A 17,307-nucleotide genomic window follows, 5' to 3' on the forward strand; every position below is an offset into this window, starting at 1 on the left:
AATCCTTGCGCATTTTCATGTCCCAAATTCCCCTGGTCAGCAATTGAGGTCTTGACATGTGGTAAGAAGAAAGGAGAAAGCTAGCCCTCAAAGGAAACAGGGAAAAAAAAACCCAGCTAATTTGTACTATTTTAGTCATTTAGGTTTTCCTAAAATTGTTTCCAGTGGGGCAAAGCAGCCAGGTCATGTGACAAATGGAGAGCGAGGTGATGGAAACCTGTAACTTGTGTTGCTGGAAGGCTCCAGAACACAGGGCTGGTGCGCACCCGGGGTGAGGGGCTGCGGGGCTCCACTTCCCTTTCTATGAAGAGTGGCATGAAAGGAGCAAAGCTCAGAAGAATACCCCACTCAGGCCACTGCCACGCTCCCTTCCGGTTTTCCCACGTCAGCTAACCCTAGACTCCGGTGTGCATTGCTGGGGCTCTTTCAGGAAAAGCAACTTTTTTTCTAGTGACTAAAAGAAGAGCCACGCACCAAGGCCTAATAGCCCTCCTTACGTCTGACAGTTTGGAAGGGAGGCCCGTGGAGTTCCTCTTCAACGGCAGAGCCCAAGAGCAGGACGCGGAAAGCCCAGAGGTCTCCCCGGTGCTGCCCTGTCCCCTACCACACAAGTGCTGGGAAATTTGGATCTCAACAGGAAACAGGTGGCACCATCAAAACAGGACATTCAGAGGATTTTTATAAAGGGGTGGTTTGCCAAGGCAGGACACAGGGTTGCTGAGGGGCCAGCGCTGCAGTTCCCCAAGGGACAACCTGTGGCCCTGGGCCCCCAGAGAGGAGCTGCCCGCTTGATGAGACGCGGGAGCCAGGGGACCTTCCATTGTCCCCAGGCCGCACAGGGTCAGGAGGCCACAGAGGTGCCCCCGGGAAGTGAAGGGGGAGCACGGGTCTGAGGGGCCACACAAGACACCCGCACTGGGTGTCCTCAAGTGCCAGCCATGTGGGGCTCATCGGTGCACATGTCAGAGCAAAGGCCGTATTTTGGTGGAACATTCTGGCAAGGGAGGCCAACAAAGCATAATAATCTGGTAAAATAAGTACAGCTGAGAAGGAGGTAGATGGAGGTAAACATGATGCTCTATCTTCTGAGCCACCCCCTCGCCGATGCTGTGCAAGTGACTGGGCAACACAGGCCCTGGGCAGCTGCTGTGGAGGTAGCACTGGGCCAGCTGCTAGAGCTCTGAGGGGACAGGCTGTGAGGAGGGGTAGGGAGTCAGGATCAGAGTCTGGGGTAACCCCTCGGGAGGTCGGTGAATTCGCGGGCCAAAGTCAAGCTTTGAGGCAGAAGAGCCCAGTGACAGGGAGGGGTAGGGGCAGCAGGACTCGGGCATCTGTCAGGTGGGGGAGCCCAGCCTGTCCCTCAGGGCTCCCGGCTGTGGCCCCAGGATTGGAGGGAACAGACCTGGTTGCCTGGTTCAAGAAATGGACTTCAGGGCCTATCAAATCTGGGTGCAGCAGCTGGACATGCTCAGGCCGGCTGTTTCTCTCAGAAATCCTGATGAAGTGAAACAGTTTTCTGAACCAAATACTTTGTCAACCCCTGAAAAACTAAGAAAATCTAAGATTTTAGGTCTGAAACTGTTCACCTGATAATAACTGAAAAATTATTCAGGGTGCCTTGACGATCCATTACTTGGAGGGTGTCACACACTTGCGGGGGAGGGAAGCCAGAGGAAGAAGCCCTGGGACACGCGGTGGAAGCAGCGGGAGCGAGGGGGCTTCCCAGCTGTGCTGTGTGACGCCTCAACCTGCTATCCTGACAGATGGACGGAGGGACGGGCAAGAGGATCGCGACACGCTGAGTAACAAGAAACGACATATTACGAAATGGACATATAAAATTTACTCCCTTTGGTTTAAAATACATCAGCATCAGCACAATTACAAACAAGCAGTATCGCAAAACAATGGAAAATACTATCCAGTGACCTCTTATCATAGGAAAGCAGTCATTTAGTCCACATAGCTCATTAGAAGGTCGTACATGAGGATGTCACCACCAGTCGCTACACACACGAAGGATCTACCATCTATCAGCCCAACCATAGTGTGATTTCACTTCCACTACAAAACCTTGCCTTTTAGAATTTTTATATATTTAAACGTTTACGGAACAGCTATTGTCAGTTATGGTCTCATATGGTTCACGAGTGCTCTCTAGAGACTGTCGCACCAGGTCCGGAGGGGACGGGCCCGGAGCTAACAGAAGCCGCGTCTCCGCGTGGGGAATGGGGCACGCGTGTGGCCCCTTGTGCCCAGCGTGTCTCTCCCCCGAGCCGCCCCTCTGGGGGTGCGCCTGCCCTGCCCCCCACCGCCCCGCATGCACCAGGCCCGGTCGCAACAGGGTGTTCTCTACAGGTCATTCTCTCTACAGTGCAGAAATCCCAGTAACATTCTGAAGAGCCAGCAGGTCTCAGCATCTGAGGAGGTCTTGCTATGCCCGGGTGCGCCCACTGGGCTCGGGAAGACGGAGGAAGCGGCTTGCTCTCTGCTTTGTTCACATCGTCAGAAATAACTTAACCTTTTATCTAGAAAGTGTTTACGGCCCACCTTATTGCATCTCCTCCCCCTCTGTACAGGCGCCACAGTATATATTATATATTCGTATCAGACACGTATGTACACATTTACAGACATGGCCTCGGAGTATTGCACTTACACCCAACGGGCTGCGCTCAGCCGGGTCCACCGTCACTCACAACGTTCTTTGGCAGCAGTCCTGGAGCTCGAAGAGGTCTCGGGGGAAGGTTTCACAGACAGGCCCCGTCTAAGCAAACGTCTCTGGGGCCGAGGGCAGACGGGGGGAAGGACACACCTTGTCCTGTCGCGGCCCCTCCCGCTGACCGCAGGGGCCAGCGCTGCCGATTCAGGCCGCCATGCCCGGCCTGTCTGCAAGCCCGGCCCGTCTCTCCGCTCTGAGCAGTCCTGCCCGCAGCGAAGAGACAAGGTAGAGACCCGAGGTTTCATAAATAATGGAGCAGGTATCCTAAAGGCTCCCAGAGTCCCTTAAATCGTGGGACAGAGTTTTCATTTTCAAGCCTAAGTATCTAGATCAGAAAATTCAAACATCATGGCGCGTGGATTTCTCTGTCATCTGGAAAACGCCATCTCCACCGCGAGGGAGGAGACCGTCCGACGGAGACCCGCGCCACCTCCCTGGCCCTGGGCGGGGCTGCAGGGGCCTAGATCTCGGTGAGGGTGAGCTTGTAGGAGCCCCCCGCTTCCTCGATCTGCAGCTGGAAGGTGTCCTCGTTGGAGTAGTGCTTCACAATGTTGTCGTCCATGTTCACCAGAATCCTGGGGGAGGCAGACAGACCACTCAGTCCCCACCACCGCGGCGCCAGCCCTGGCCTGCGCTGGCTCCGGCGCCGCAAATGACTGGGCCCTCCCTAAGCCTCAGTTTCCTCATTAAGTGCAACGGGGATAACAGCAGTGCCTCCATGACCCTGGGGGGACCGAGGAGGGGCTGAGTGGAGCCTCATAGCAGCGCGGGGCACCGTGAACAAGCCAGCTGGCTCACAACCCTCACACTCAGGCCACAGAGCCTGCCTCGGAGGAGGGTCAGTTAGATCCAGTCATGCGGGCTGAAGCTGCAGCTCCCTGACAAGTCACCTTCCCTTAAAGTCTTGTTGGACTGCTAAGTCCAGCCCTTCCTGCTAGGCCTATCTAGAAAATTTCAATTGGGTTTGCTCAGGAATAAAGCCAGGAAATTCTCATGCTGTACCCTGCTCGTCCAGGTCCAATAGCCCACACTCAACTTAAGCACAAAAGGACCCAAACCACTGATGGCTGGAGCAGGCAGCGAGGGTCTGTTTGACCACTTGGCCCAGCAGAGGGCCGAGACTGACCCTGAACCGTGAACTTGCCTGACCTGTTGCCTGACCTCGGGCAGGCATCAGGCTCTCTGGCCACAGCTGCCTTGCCCATAAACCATGACCAGCAACCCCATCTCCAGGGCAATGTGAAAATTAACACGTGGGATGCTGGATTAGCACCTGGTGGACAAGAGGGCAGGCCAGTGTCCCCCGGACTCTCCCAAGCCTCCTCGGGGGAAGGAGGAACTGGTGATCACTTTACTGCTCTCACGTGTGGGAAGAGCAAGTGACAATTTTACCTGAAAAAAATCCACAAAGCTGTCTTAAAAAAGTAGACTTAATTCGATGTGGGTAATTTAAGAAAAAATAAGTAGTGCGTCATGTTTCTGCAGCTGCGTCTAGACTGGGCACACATGTGTGCATCTCATCCGAGCTCTGGGGTGTGACATACTGAGAGCCACGAGGAACAGCAATGCTCACCCTTTTTTACATTTCTTGAATATCTTCCCAATCTTGTCATGGGGAACATCGTATTTGTCTGAGATCTAAAGAGCAGAGAGAAAGAATGACAACATGCTACTTCCGTGGCTTTAACCATCAACCTGTACCAACCTACTCATCCAGGGCAGGAGGTTGCTCAGCGTGTTTCTCAAGGCCCCAGGTCCTGGGAGGGGAGGGGTGCCTGCCTGGGAGGGAGCGGGAGCCTGGTCCTCGCACTCCCCCAGTTCACAGGTCTCGGGAAGTGGCCAGTCACAGGCTTCTCTAAGTGACTATTTCATAGAGAAGTTTGAAGTTTGTGGGGAAGCTGAGCAGGGCGGGCGGCATTGCTCGGCACCACACACTCCCCCTCTCTGCTTGTCAAGTGGGTGTGGACGTCTGCAGCGGACAGCAGGGGTCACGCTGACGTGTACGGCCACCTGCGTGTCCCTCCACCACAAGCACGAGGCCTGGCTGTGGCGTCACCAACAGCGACACCGGAGCGGCTCTGACGCGCGCAGCGTGCCGTGGCCGTTCAAGCTCCAGCCGTGCCGCGGTCATGTCTTTTACAGACTGTTGTTTCAGCTAGAGAACTATGTTGATTTCCCACAGTCCAGAGCACGATCAAAGTCCATGACCGCAAGCCACAAACTGGGTCTCCCCTGAGAGCAAAGAGGGTTGTCCCAAATCCAGGCCAGGCTGGGGGTGGGGGGCTGCAGCCCCCCCACACTCTATGAGCCACACGGACAAGTGACATCCCTGTGACATCCCTGTGCTGTGAACTGAGGGGCGGTCCCATCAGGGCAGAGAGGCTGAGCAGCTCCAAGGACGAGCAGCTGAGCTGGCTGGGAGGACGAGCCATCCAGACCACCCCTGATGGCGGGAGGCACCCACCCTCCGTGTGCAGAGCAAAGCTGGGGCTGCGCAGAACACCTCCGAGACTGCTCACAATCTAACAAAAATGCACCCACCCCCCACATCCAAGCTCCCATCACACAGACACGCACATCTGCCAGTATTGGGGTGACAAGACATACATTCATGGTCCCCCCGGCCCCAGGGGATGGATGGGCTGCGGACAGGCCGCGACTGCCCCCCGTCTCAGCCTCTTCACGCTCGCCTGTCCTTGCAGAATCAAGAGTCTGCGTGATTCTGAGGGAATGAGGAAGGGCTGTCAGAAGACCGGGTAGGAAGAGGAGCCAGGAGAAGTTTCAGGAGGCAGGGAAGGCAGCGTGCAGGTGGGCAGGGGACAGGGGACGCCGTGAGCGCAGAGCGTCCCTGGGGAGAGCAGCCACTGCTCCCCCAGCCACTGTGACCTCACCCGCCTTAGTTTTCTTTCTTTTTAAGATTTTATTTCTTTATACAAGCACTGGGTACAGTCAGAAGCGCGGGAGGGTGAGAGAATTCACCAGAGCCAGAGCAGGGAGCAGAGCAGGCAGAAGGACCGAAGGACACTGCTGAGGGGAGCAGCGGGCGGCAGGAGGGGTCTGCGCGCCATGTGGGACCCTCCTCCGGTGGCCGGGGAGCAGCCGGGGATCGAACCGGCGCTGCAGAAGCCGCGGGCAGCTTCACAGCCCAGCGCTCAACCTCTGCGCCACCGGGGAGGCCCGCCTTAGTTTTCTTGATTGCATTGACCAGTTCCTGGAAAACGACATACCAGCTTCTCCGCCTGTTTGATCGCTGGCGCCTTCACTAGAACCTGAGCCCCACGTGGCGCGGTTTCCGTCACCTACCCCTACAACTCCAGCGCCAGCAGGTCCCACACTGCCCTCCACCACTGCAGCTGGCGGGTGTGGGGGGGTGTTCCCACCCAGCTAAGCACGTGAGTGAATCTTTGAGCTCAAAGATTCCTGTTTTATGGAGTGGGGTGGGAGGCAGGGTGAGAGGATGCAGAGTTCGGTGTAAGGAGCTGTTACTTGAATTCACCCTGGGGCAAAGCTAAAGAGACAATCAGCCTAGTGTCCTTTGGTCTCACAGATGTCCCAAAGGCACACTGGGGTCAGCTGGCTCATCAGCCCTTTGTAGAGACCCTGTAGAAAGGACCTCTGGTCACCACCGGTCACACATGTTCAGTGGTTCCCCGGTGCCCGGATGCTCAAAGGCAGACCAAGGAACCGCTGATTTGTGGCGATGTTTTTAGGATTTTATTTGATTGAAAATGTTTTTCGTTTGTCTGTAACCGGCTTGTTAAATGGCAGTCTCCCTTGAGCCAAGTATATAAGAGCTCCCCTGGGCCTCCCTGGTGGCACAAGGGGTTAAGCACAGCACTGTGAAGCTGTCCGCAGCCACTGCAGCACGAGTTTCATCCCTGGTCAGGGAGCTACCCACATGGCACGGCAGACCTCTCCTGACTCCCCACTGCTCCCCTCAGCAGTGTGTTTCAGTAGATCTACTGAGATCTGTTCTGCTCCCCACTCTGTCTCTGGTGAATCCTCTCACCCCTTCCCCCGCACCTCTGGCCTGTACCCCAGTTCTTGTATGCATAAATAATCTTTTAAAAAACTCCGCTATTTCATAGGGCGTCACAAATTCACTCACTTTAGGAGACCGGCCATGTGGAGTGAGTAGGCTACCGGCTAGCGTGCGGGGCAGGGCCGAGTGAGGGCCACAGTGGGGCCACGTGGCTGCGCACAGGCCGGGCGGGGCATGCAGGCAGGGGAGGTGTCAGAGGACTCAGAAAAACAAGGTGTCCGGGCAGTGAGACAGGACTGGCTCCACAGAAGCCCACGTGCTCTGTCCCCTGACTCTGGAGCATCGAGGCGCCGGCTCTACTTACAGCCTCCATCAGGCCCTTGAGGGACGGCGTGTTCAGCATCAGGGCGTCGAAGACCTCCTCCGACTCCTTGCGCACGTACAGCAGCACTGCCCGGCGGAGAGAGGAGAGAAAAGCCACTCACTCACACGAGCAAGTAAGAAAAAGGGTCACGGTCAAAATAAAGAGAGACACCGGTCCCCAGGAGGAACCGGGAGCACTGACGGGGGAGGACGCTCCCCTCAGCCTTGTGCCCGCCCCCTCCCCGCGAAGCCAGGAGCTGGCCAATGGGGGTCACCCCCAGAAGCCAAACGGGGCAAGATTTGAGCAAATCATGCTTGTGAGAATTCAGAACTCACCTCTATTTTACCACCCCCCCACCAGCCCCCGGGAAATCTAAGCCCACACACCCCTCTTGGGCTCCTCCGCCCGGGGCAGCTTGGCAGGAGGTGGAATCACAAAGTCATCTTCTGATCCAAATGGCCCCCTTTTCAAGTTGGACCTGCCGACCGGAAAACAGGCAATTAGTGGCTTCAGCTTAAGTCCCTTGGGAAGCAGAGCAAGGCGGTGAGTCACCAGGCTCTGGACTTGAAATGACTGTCACCCTTTATCTGGCCCAGCTTCCTGGGCTGGTGCACGAGACCCTGGGACCTCCGAAGGCACTGGCTGGTCCCGGGCTCGAGCGGAGCCTGGCGATGAGGTCTGGCCAGGCTCCCTGCTGACACCGGATGGAGCTGCGTCCTGGGGCGAAGCCTGACAGAGCAGGCAGGGCCTGTGATGTGTGCGGGGGCGTCACAGGAGAGCGTGTCACAAGGAGGCTGTGGGAAAAGGCCACGCCAGCTTCCAGGGGAGATGGACCCACAGGGCAGGCTGGGCACAACGTGGGGCCCCTGCCTGTTAGGCCTGGAGGCCTTGGAGACTCTATGCTGTGAGTGCTGGAATCTGCTGAGGATATGTCCTCCGAGGTGGGGGGAGACTCGGGGGGCTCCAGACCAGAAGAACCTGGTGGGGCTCTTTGTGGACAATCACAGCATCTGAGCCTAAAGGGACAGAATATGGAAATAAACCAGGAAAAAGGCCTTTGAAAAAAGAAGAGGCAAGACGGTGGGGACTGGCCACCACAGAGCAAGTTATGGGGTGCTCAACGCAGTGAGGTGCAGTGGGGCTGGCAAGCAAACAGTAAGTAGCTGAAAATGAAGAGGCGAGTGGTTGTGAGTAGAATGCTCATGTCCAGGATAGTCTGCCTCAGCTCCGGCCCCCAGGAAAGCACCTGTGGGTTTATCTCTGCAAATGTGCGTGGTGAAGAGCCAGTGGGGACCACTCGGGGGAGGGAACGGGCCTGGTGTGGCCGGGCACTGGACGGGGGTGGGGGGAGCACAGCAGAAGCTACACAGCACCCAGGGGCCGGATCTGGGTTCTAAAACCCATTCTCCACCAAAAGGCACCGGATTCTTGGGGAAGTTGATTCTAGGGCTGGAGAAAGGAGAACACAAGTGCCTGGAACATGAGTGTGGGAAGCGAGGGGCACCCCAGGAACTGGGGGTGGGGGCAGTCAAGGGTCCTGAGAGCAAGCCTGGGGGACAGTCTGAGCCACGCAGAGGACAGACAAGGATGGATGCAGCTTATTGAACAGAACTGGAAACCGTGAGTCTGTGCTGATATAAACAAACAAGCTTGACGTGTGGTGAACGATAAGGCCTTCACACAGCTCCAGAGCACCTGCCCACGTAGAGCACCTGCTCTACGAGGGGACAGCACCATCCGGGAGGAAGAGGGCAGGCCCACCTCCACCAGGAGACAGGCGTGAAGAACGCCGGCAGTGGGTGCGTGACGTGTACAGACGGACCGACAGGGTCCCCTGGCATTAGCCTCGACCCATCTACTCCCGAGAAGACGACAGACCCGCTGCGGGTCACATGGCCACTGCCTGCGCCTTCGGTGGCGCCGGGTCCAGGAAGCAGGAGATACTGACGGCCCAGACGGCAGGAGACTCGGGGGCGGGCGGCACCGCCTGCGTCTCAGGCGGCCCTTCCCGCTATAAAGTGCATCGGGAAAGGCTGCGAAGCCCAAGTGGGGACCAGGCCTGGTGCTGACATCCGGGGCCCACATCCTGGCCGAGACTTGAGCTCTGCGGGAGAACGTGCCTGTGTGCAGGAAACACCCGCGAGGGGCCCCGGGGCTGGACACTCCCCTTCAGGGGCTCAGGGAGAAGCGCGTTCACTGTGTGGCGTTTGCGGATGTTCCGTAGTGTAAAATTGTTTCTAAATGAAAAGGATTTATTAAGGCAAAACAAAATAAAAATCTTACCCTTCACCCTCCAGTTCTTCTGAGGCAATGGGGAGGACCTGAGACAAGAAAAAAAAGACAAACAGCTTTTCGAGGATGCATTAGGATGTCGCAGCCCACAAGCGACTCCTGAAACGGAAAAACGGGAAGTGGACCCACCTGAAGCAGACCCTTCTGCAAACCCTTATTTTCCAATAACCAGATTCTCCGCCACTCGAGAACCCTCCCTCGGGGCTGAATCTAGACCCACGGCCGTTCACGTGGGCAGGGAGCTCACCGCAGGCCGCGGCCACAGCACCCGGGGCCGGGCGGCCCCGCAGCCTAGAGCTGCTACCAGCAGCCTGTCAGGGGCGTCAGCCGAGCCCAGAGCCCCGAAGCTTCTCCTTACAGACCGAACACCCCACATGGCTCCCCGTGGGCCTCTGAGAAACCTCTCGTCTGGACACGCCTATCTACACACAGGGACTGCCTTTTCGGAGTTTCCTGGGGCGGGCACGGGGAGCCCGCCCAGCCCACTCACACCCCTCTTACTCGGCTCTGCTCCGGCTGGGCCGGACCCTCTGCTCAGCCTCCGCTTAGTCGCGGCCCACGTGCCCGGGAGGGCAGCGCGCGAGAGCAGGCGTGAGCCCCGCTCCTGAGGCCACCGCGGCCGCCTGCCCCAGGTTTCTCTCTACCTCCTCCCCCTGGTCCGGCCCTCAGAAGTTAAATCCTCGAGACCACAGACTCGAGCTCCAAGCTCTGCACTGTTCCAGCGTCTCTTGAGGAAGCTAAGCTCCATGTGAACACAGGAGACCAGACTCCAGCCGACGGTCTGGCTGTGCTTACGTCTCCCCGTGGGCAGCGCTGGACCACACCTGGCTGCTCAGACCTCCCGCAGCCCCGGCCCCTGCCCCGGCCTCCCTGAAGCCCCGGCCCAAGGCCCTGCACCTACGTGGCTGCCCCGCTGCAGGTTGGCGAAGTGCACGTCAGGGATGAAGAGGACGGGCTGGGTGTCCAGGTCGATGAAGGGCTTGAAAACCGTGATGTCCATGCGCTTGTGAGAGGGCAGCAGCGGCACTTTCACGTCGGAAACTGAAAAAGAACGAGGATGCCACCGTCAGTGCCCTCTGCGTCCACAATGGCCGCGCCACAGCCTTTCCCACGAAGCTTGAGAAACAGGGGTCGGAGAACTTGGGTCACGGCGCTGGGACTGTGCAATCACAGCTCTTGTGACGGAGGAGGCGCCGGGGCGCCTGTGTCCACCCTCAAGCCAATCGAGCGTCTTTTCAAAGCCAGAAGGGAAGCGGGACCTTTTAATACAGACGCGCGGGAAAGCTCGGGCCAAGTGCCCTTAGTGTCTGTCTGAAGGGCCAAGACTGACAGGCTCCCCCCCCCGCCGAGGCGCTCACACCTCCGCTGCGGGGCTCAGCAGCGACTCCCAGCTGGGCTGCCGACCTGGCTCCCGAGCCTGGGGGCTGACGGCCTTCGGCCTTCCCCTGGTCCAGCCACAGCCGCCCTCATCCCCCTCGTCTGCCCTGACGTCCCGAGTGAGAAGCTGCGGGGACTGAGCCACCCCAGGGGTGTGGGCCTGACTCTGCTGCCAGAGGGGGACCCGTGGGTGCGGCCCCACCGCCCACGCACTGCAGGCGCGCTCAGCTGGCACGGGAGAGCTTTTCTTCCCCATAAAATAACTAAAGCACAGGACTGTGGCTATGACTACCGGTTACATTAAAATAAGAATAAAAACCTTCCCTGATGAAATACCCAAATGGAAGGCTCAGAAGAGTCTGCACGTGCTCGAACATGACTCGTGAGAAAACTGCACCACCCTGAATTCCCAGGGGTGCTGTCATCATTAAACAACACTAAATGCAGCTTAAAAAAAAAAAACAAAAATTTTCGTTTTTATGAACTGTTATCGTCAGTTGTTCAGGTGGAGGGTGTGGTTTTTCAGGACTGGACCAGCGGCCCGAGCAAGAACCAACTGTCCAGCTGACCAGGACGCTGCAAAAGCTCAAGAATGTTTCGTGTGGTTCCCCAAGGAAGCCACGGAGTCATTCCTGGCGTCTGTGGCTGGCACTGAAGCCGAGGCCACCACTTCACAGCAGCAAAATCACACCCACGAACCAATCCCCGGCCTGAAAATTCAAACCACCACCTAAAGGAAGGTCGAGAGGCCCGGAGGAAACGGCTCTACTTACAGGCGTTCACCTGGGAGCTGGGGTCAGTGCACTTGCCTTTTCTCTTGCTCTGTTTTCTTTCTTCGTCCCTGATTTTCCGCTCAGCTCCCTGCAGGTCAAGGGGAGACAAGACAAGATTCTGCTTATCAATCGGCCCTGCCGGGGAGGGGGTCTCCTCTCAGAAGGGGGTCTTTCACGCACTATATCCACGGAGCTTCTTGTAGTCGCCCCTCTAAAGCGATTTCTACAACTATTTGCAACTACATGAAATCACAGGGAAAAACAGACTCAAGAAACAAACTGAGCACAACTCCCCCAGCAGTGGATGCTAACTGAGAAGCTGAGAAAATCTGCTCGTGCCCCTCACGGCCTCCAAGACCTTGAGGGGTTCTCCTGTGGCCTGGGGGACACAAAAAGGAAGGAAAGAATCCACGCGGACTCTGCTCTGAAAAAGTCAGGGCTTCGGGGCCTCCCCGGTGGCGCAGTGGTTGAGCGCTGGGTTGCGAAGCTGCCCGCAGCCTCTGCAGCGCCGGTTCGATCCCCGGCTGCTCCCCGGCCACCAGAGGAGGGTCCCGCATGGCGCGCAGACCTCTCCTGCCGCCCGCTGCTCCCCTCAGCAGTGTACTTCGGTCCTTCTGCCTGCTCTGCTCCCCGCTCTGGCTCTGGTGAATTCTCTCACCCTCCTGCACTTCTGACTGTGCCCAGCGCTTATATAAATAAATAAATAACTGTTTAAAAAATATATAAATAAATAAAAATAAACGGGCCTTCTTTAAAAAAAAAAAAAAAGTCGGGGCTTCGTCCAAGGACGTGGCATCAACTACGGGGCACCTGCGGCCAACCGCCAACTCTCAAAAGCAATAATTTGACTGAAACGTGCAGCGTCACGTAAAGGAGCCGGCGCCCCCAGCACTCGGAGGGCAGCTATCCTACATAGTACATTTCACGGTATGTGTAAATACTGACCAGATCGAACACCTGAAAATCAAACGTCACTTATGTCTTTAAAAAAGTGATAATGGACTTCGCTTCCACTCAAGATGGAGTGACAACGACCAGATTTTCCCTGCGTGCTGGAGCAGCGGAAACCAGGCCTGGTGCCTGGAACAGGGGTTTCTATGGCCCGCTGGCAACAAAGGGCAGTGACCCCTGAGAGGCAAACAAGCAAGGTGAGCCCCGGAGCTCCCACCACCTTCCCTAGTGTCCAGGCTGCGGCCCCGGGTGGCAGGGGTGTCCAGGGGTCTCCTCCATCCAGCAGCTGCAAGGCCACAGGGCTGAGCAGCAAAGAGGGGCTACCAGACAAGAACACAGCGACCCAGGGCCTCCCCAGCACTCGTGCCAAGAGGTGCACACTGCGAGGAAGTGACCAGAGGGAATGGAAAAAAGACTAGCGCCTGCGCAGCGCTGTGTGGTTCGCCTGCAGGCACTTCAAGATGCGTCCCGACGCCGGCCGCTGCCCACACCCGCGGCAAGCTGAGGGGCCACGAGGAGGGTGCACAGCCGGGCTGCGGCCCACTCCGACTCTGCCAGACGTGCTCTACAGAATGCACTCACCCCCCGCCCTTTCCATTTTTCTAATAAAATGAGTCAGTTCCCCTCCCCGGGTCATGTGCCTCTCGAGGGGCTCACCGCGCGGCGAATGTAAACTAGCACTATGGCCACTGCGCTCTTGCTGAAGTGGCTCAACACAGGGAGCCCCTGGCCTCTCTCCGCGGGAGGGCGTCCCCAGGTGCCGCGGCCACTGTCACCTTGTCACAGAAGACTTTGATCTGGCAGAAGGCGCGGTGCACCGGCTTGTTGCTGCGGTTGTTGTAGCTGTAGGTGTCGATCTGGATGTTGAGCGGCAGGCCCTTGACGCCCTTCTGGGAGGAGAAGTCTGTGCTCAGGCAGTTCACGGAGATGAAGACCTGCGGGCGGGAGAGGCCGTGAGGACAGCGGCGGGTCACCGAGAGCCGCCCCACAAGGCTCCCACGGGCTTGACAGCCGAGCTCGGCTTCTCGTTCAAAAGAAGCATCTATTCAGAGAGGGAGCAAAGGCTTTACTGTAAGTCATAGGAGTGGCAGGCTTCGAAGGGGGAACACAGATGGCAATTTTGACCCTGTCGATGTTGCTTCCAGAGAATTCTACCACATGCAGCAGGGCCCGGGGTCTTTGCTGGTGCGTTTCTGAATGTGACCTGTAGTCACATTCTCTCCAGCTGTTGAAGGAAACTCTCTGGGCCTCTGCCCGTGTTTCCCCTGTGGTTCCCCAGATCCCAGTGCTCCGGAGTTTATGGAATCACCGGGTCACATCACCAAAGTGGACCAGAGGCGGTTACTTAGAGGAATGCAGGGGAGGCTCTGCCCAGCAGGTGCACAAGTCCTGTTGCTCCCTGTGTCTGGGCTCAGGGTTTGAGCCGGTCCCCACAGGGTCACCTCGCTTCACACTTCACTCCTGGCGTGTGAGCACCACACAGTGGATGCTACTGAAACTGCAGCTTCAAAAATGAGGTTGGCACAGTGCGAAGGGCACCTGGAGGCAGCTTCCCCAGCCCCTGGCCCCAACCTCAACACAGATGAGCCACAGAGAGCGTGGGGAGCTCGGGCTGAGCCAAGTCCTAGAGAAGGATGTGTGTCCGCCTGGACGGGGAAAGAACTACAGGATGCGGTACAGAGAAGAAAGGGGTGTGGAGAAGGGGTCAGGACAAAGGACCCTTTCCAGAAGGAATGCCACACGCGGTTTTTATTCTTCTGTAGTCGCCATGCTATTCTAAGTAAGAAAAGACCAAAACATTGTGGAAAGATGGAGAACCTGTCCAAGCAAACAGCTTTAGCCGTCACGCTCAGCTCGCTCTCCTCAGCGTCCTGGGACACGCTCCTGCCAGCCTGTCCATGCCTCCTTCTGCTTCCCTCCTGTCCAGCCCCCTGCAGAGTGCCTCTCTGCCATTCTACATCAACTCGGGTCCCTCCCCAGGACACCCCCTGCACTCCGGACTTGGGTGTGGAGCGGAGAGCAGAGACACCAGGCACGCAGCATTTGAGGCACCAGGACCCTTGAGGGCGTCCCCTCCTGGGGCATAGAGTCACCACCCTCTCCAGGGCGGGGGGGCACCGCCTCCTGCAGGTGAAGCTGGACAGGTGTCTTAAAGGGTCCCTGGAACAAAAAGCAAGGGCCTGAGACTCACATCAGCCCAGGGGGCCTCTCTCCCGGATCAGCTTTGGCCCCCGTGAGCATCGGCTTGTCCTCACTCCCCAGAGCGCCTGCCATTCTCGCGTGTGCTTATCTCTCTGGCTGGACCATAGCCACCACCGGCCTAGCCGTCTTGTCTGCTCTGCACCATTCGATGCTACTAGGCCTGCCACATGTCTGCTATGATTATTTTCCGTTTAGCTCATTTTCAGTACATAAGCAAAGTGCATTAAAGTCTTGACACTTAACTCTAGCTATGTCGGCAAAAAGTGGCACTCGTGAATTTCAAATGCATGACAGAAACTTGGTACTTCGATTTTCTGTCTTTGGCTGTGTTTGAAAAAAGCCCCTCGTCTGCAGTCCACAGAAACGAGGTGCAGAGACAGTCTATGGGACAGACGGAGACAGACCCCAAGACAAATGTCCACGCAAGCACCTGGGCACAGACACAAACAGCTCATTTCTCACTTTAAACCTGAAAGACAAACCTGAACTTTCCTCTCATTCCCTCACGGCGCACGGCTCGATTCCTAGCTCAGAAACAGCTGCCTGGGAAAGTTACACTTTACGTCGCTCAACAATTTCAGGAAGTCTTTGACCCAAAGTGACAGTCCCTTCACAAGAGGATTTCACAGTAATCCAACCTAAAACCTCGCTCCCCCTGCTCCCCAGTTTCAAGTTTCTATTCAAAGCAGAAATAAGCAGGAGCTTACTGGGGACCCGGGCGAACACGGGCCGGGGAGATGCGGCCCTCGCTGTGGTTCAGGATCATTCGCCATCACTTCCACAGACACTTTCCTCCTGCCTTATTGATCAATTCTTTCTACACTGGGCAATTTCCTAAACGTCTCAGTGAAAACCGCATGGCATTCCTAACTCAGCATGTACAGCACCACCCTGTCTAGACAGAAACAGACATCCCAGCAGACACAGACAAAGAGGCAGACTCAAGCGTGCTCGGCCGGGTCACAGGTGCGGGGGGACAGCGGGCTGGCCCCCCCAAAAGGGGAACTGGGAAAATGCTCACAAAGTCGCTGACAGCTGGTCCAGAGCAAGAGAAGCAGGATGGTCTACAAGCCATTCTACTGTATGGCCATACTACATACTACACACTACATACATACTACAAGCCACACTACACGCAAGGATACCAATGAAAGTAATCATCAAAGCCGCTTACATACGTTAGGAATGTTTCAAAGCAGCGGTTCTCGAAGCGCGGCAGCAGTACACCCCACTGCCTTGAGCGGAGGCTTCACGCCAACTCAGGAGAACTTGGGGCGTTGGGGGCTGCAGCCCTTCTTGCTGCTCTGGCCATGTCTGGAGGTTCAGCTCTCATGGCCTGGGGGGGCTCCAGGCAGTAGGCCTATTCACCGGGGCTCCCCAGGTTATTCTAGAGAGCAGCCAGGAAACGGGGCACCCCTGTCACTTACACACTGTGACCCACAAAAGGCCTCCTTGGACTCTGAGTCCTTTCTTTAAAGAGTCTGGATATTCTTACATGACCGTCTGTGTATCCCACTGGCTTTTGCTTTCACTGAAACAATCCACACAGAGGCACAACCCTTTCAGGTAAGAGTATGTGTTTCATCAGCCCCCTCAGCCTGGATGCCCCAGAACTCACCAGGCACAAGCAAGTGACAGGAAACACCCCCTCTCGGCCACTCCCTGCACACCTTCCTCGGGGGACAGCAGTACCCTGAGGGGTGGCCCCTTGCAGGCTCCCAGGGATGGAGACCACCCCCCAGCATGGGCCTCACCATGCCCTGAATTGAGGAGGGAGGCGCGCGGGGCGAGGAGAGGACGTGTGTGACCCGGGGGCAGTGTGAGTGGGCACAGAGGGCTTCAAACCTACTTTCCAAGCCACGGGCCAGCCGGCTCCTCTGCCCCAGGGCCCACTAGCACGTGCGCCCGCTCTGGGGAGCGTGAAGAAGGCCCCCCGTCAGCTCCTTTCTTCAGAGAGAGTGGAAGTTCTTACTTGGACCTACAAGTGTCCCATCCGGTGAGTTTTTAATTAGAAAAAGCTGTCAACAGAGGCACAGCCCTATCAAAGAAGAGAGCAAATGGGGGACTTGATCCAGTCAATAAAGTCTCATAACTTTATTGGCACAAACGCATGGCAGCTGGCCCGCCGGGCGCTCCCGTCTGCCGGCTCTGATGTGGCCCGTTTGCCGGCCGCTCAGACGAGCTGGCCCTGACATCACCGAGCGTGGCGGCCAGCGAGGAAGTACCAATTCCCTCTTGTCACTCAGTATTCCACCTGCCACACAGGCGCTGCCAGGAGCCTTCCTTAAGGAAGGCAGCGGCTCCCAGACGGGCGAGGGGAGCCCCGCTGGCTCCTGAGGGGGCAACCACTCTGCAGGCTTTGTTCTCAGCCTGATGACCACCGAACGGCAGCCTACCAGCTGACCCCACCCACGAGCAGCGCATCCGTCACATCACCCACATGTGCCCACATGCTAGCGTGCACACACACAGCACACACACACACTCACACCACACCCTACAGTCTCACTCTGCCGTGAGAGCGGCTGCGGCGACATCCTTCTCTGGAAGGTACAAAGATGTCTGCGATGGAGCCGAGAGCTAGAAAGACGACTCTCCTGTTTTCATGCTTCCTTGAAACTGATTCTGAGAAAAAGTTAATTTT

At 57.1% G+C, this 17,307-nt stretch overlaps 1 protein-coding gene across 1 annotated transcript in view; it reads right to left on the reverse strand.

The window, feature by feature from the left end:
- Positions 1-2,313: 2,313 nt before the first annotated feature.
- The window catches only part of GRHL1 (grainyhead like transcription factor 1), a 36,128-nt gene continuing 21,134 nt past the window's right edge, over positions 2,314-17,307 (reverse strand). Inside the window, exons 9-16 of the mRNA XM_037528535.1 lie at positions 13,238-13,396; positions 11,547-11,598; positions 10,262-10,401; positions 9,352-9,389; positions 7,455-7,546; positions 7,069-7,154; positions 4,296-4,360; positions 2,314-3,297 (exon numbers count right to left, since the gene is read on the reverse strand). Coding sequence (XP_037384432.1) covers positions 3,183-3,297; positions 4,296-4,360; positions 7,069-7,154; positions 7,455-7,546; positions 9,352-9,389; positions 10,262-10,401; positions 11,547-11,598; positions 13,238-13,396 — 747 coding nt within the window. The 3' untranslated portion in view covers positions 2,314-3,182. The remainder of the gene's footprint in view (positions 3,298-4,295; positions 4,361-7,068; positions 7,155-7,454; positions 7,547-9,351; positions 9,390-10,261; positions 10,402-11,546; positions 11,599-13,237; positions 13,397-17,307) is intronic.

Source organism: Talpa occidentalis, unplaced genomic scaffold, assembly GCF_014898055.3.
Source record: "Talpa occidentalis isolate TD23 unplaced genomic scaffold, MPIMG_talOcc4v2.1 talOcc4.5, whole genome shotgun sequence".
NCBI classification, from domain to species: domain Eukaryota; kingdom Metazoa; phylum Chordata; class Mammalia; order Eulipotyphla; family Talpidae; genus Talpa; species Talpa occidentalis.